The following is a 1,467-nucleotide window of genomic DNA, read 5'->3' on the forward strand; positions in this document are numbered from 1 at the left end:
GAGCCGGCGACGTACGGCACTCCCGGCGGCTCCGCTATTTCCGGCAGGTCCGGTGCGGCGTCTGCTTCTTCTGCATCTCCAGCCGGCAGCGGCTCCGCTCATCCAGCCAGGGCAGCTCGAAGTTCCTGCGGGCAGAGCCGGTGTCACCACGCCGCGCGGCTGCGAGGCACCGTCCCCGACCCGGAACGCGTCAGCGCCCTCCCGGTGGGCGACGCCGCGGATACCGGCCCGAGTTTCAGTGCCCGGCGCAGCCCAGCCCCAGCCCCTCCCACCGCCGGTGACCCCAGTACTTACTGTGGGGTCAGTTTTGGTAACGGCCGGCCAAAGGCGACGACAGGCAGGTAGGGGGTGATGAGCAAGCTTTCCACTGCAGGAGAGACACCGGAGTGTTACGCACGCCTTGCCTGCACCCCTTGCAGCAGGCAGCACCCCCTGCCTGCCCCCCCCGATGCCAAAGGCGCTCACCGTCATCTGGCTCAGGGAAAAATGAGGTAACTTCAGGCTCCGACTCCTGAATCCCTTTCCTTTTGTACATTCGGAGCTGCAGCCGCTGTAGAATTCTCTGTTCCCTGATCCGCTGAATGTCCCACCTGGAAAATGCGATGCCCCGGGCAGCGAGAATCCGCAGGCAGTGAGCGGGGCAGGCGCCTCGACCCTCCCGGGGAGCTCAGGGGGCTGCGCCGGGGCCGCCGCCGCGCTGGCAGCGATGCGGGAGCATCCCTTCTCCGGCAGCATTTCAGGTTCCCATCCCAGCTGCCGGCTGCACCCTGGGCGGCCAGGTCCCGTCCCGCCCCTCCGGGAGACACCCCGGGGCCCTTCCCTGCGGGAGGGGGCGCAGACCATCCGTCCTGCCGGGGATCCCGGGCCCCCATCGCCCTCTTTGCTCCCACCTTTTCCTTCGTTTCTCATCCAGCTCCAGCTTCGCGTGCCGTTTCGAAAAGATGCTGTCGTCCAGGTTCTGCAACGACAGACGGGGGATGAGCACGTCCTCCCGGCACTGGCAGCCCCGGCACAGCCCTGAGCCGGCAGCCAGAGCCGCCGTGGCACAGAGGGGCTGGTCCTTCACCCCCACCCCAGCCCTCCAACCGCAGCCGGGGTTTGCCCGCGTTGTTTATGCCGGATGAGGGGACGAGATGCCCCCAGCCCCGCAGCGGCAGCAAACGCTGCAAGCCACTCTCCTGGAGCCGTGAAACAGCCAGGAAGGCGCCTGCGGCAACGCCAGCTCTGACGGCAGCCTCTGCACCCGCCGGGGCGGCATACGTACCTCCAGGAGGTCCGAGGGGTTGGGGTCTCTCAGGGGCTCCACGACATGGTCCCTCCAAGACGGAACTGCAGGGCGAGAGGCCAGGCCGTTACCCTGTGCCGGGACCCCCCACGGCCCCACGCTCCAGCCCCCTCCCCGCCACTCCTTTCCAGCCCATCCCTCCCTTGGGGAGCGCAGCTCGGCCTCCCCCAAACCCCCCCCTG

At 68.5% G+C, this 1,467-nt stretch overlaps 1 protein-coding gene across 1 annotated transcript in view; it reads right to left on the reverse strand.

The window, feature by feature from the left end:
- Positions 1-9: 9 nt before the first annotated feature.
- The window catches only part of MSL1 (male specific lethal 1 homolog), a 3,472-nt gene continuing 2,014 nt past the window's right edge, over positions 10-1,467 (reverse strand). Inside the window, exons 3-7 of the mRNA XM_019470341.1 lie at positions 1,265-1,329; positions 891-958; positions 466-590; positions 295-367; positions 10-125 (exon numbers count right to left, since the gene is read on the reverse strand). Of these exons, the coding sequence (XP_019325886.1) occupies positions 35-125; positions 295-367; positions 466-590; positions 891-958; positions 1,265-1,329 (422 nt within the window). The 3' untranslated portion in view covers positions 10-34. The remainder of the gene's footprint in view (positions 126-294; positions 368-465; positions 591-890; positions 959-1,264; positions 1,330-1,467) is intronic.

Source organism: Aptenodytes forsteri, unplaced genomic scaffold, assembly GCF_000699145.1.
Source record: "Aptenodytes forsteri isolate BGI_AS27 unplaced genomic scaffold, ASM69914v1 Scaffold90, whole genome shotgun sequence".
Taxonomy (NCBI): domain Eukaryota; kingdom Metazoa; phylum Chordata; class Aves; order Sphenisciformes; family Spheniscidae; genus Aptenodytes; species Aptenodytes forsteri.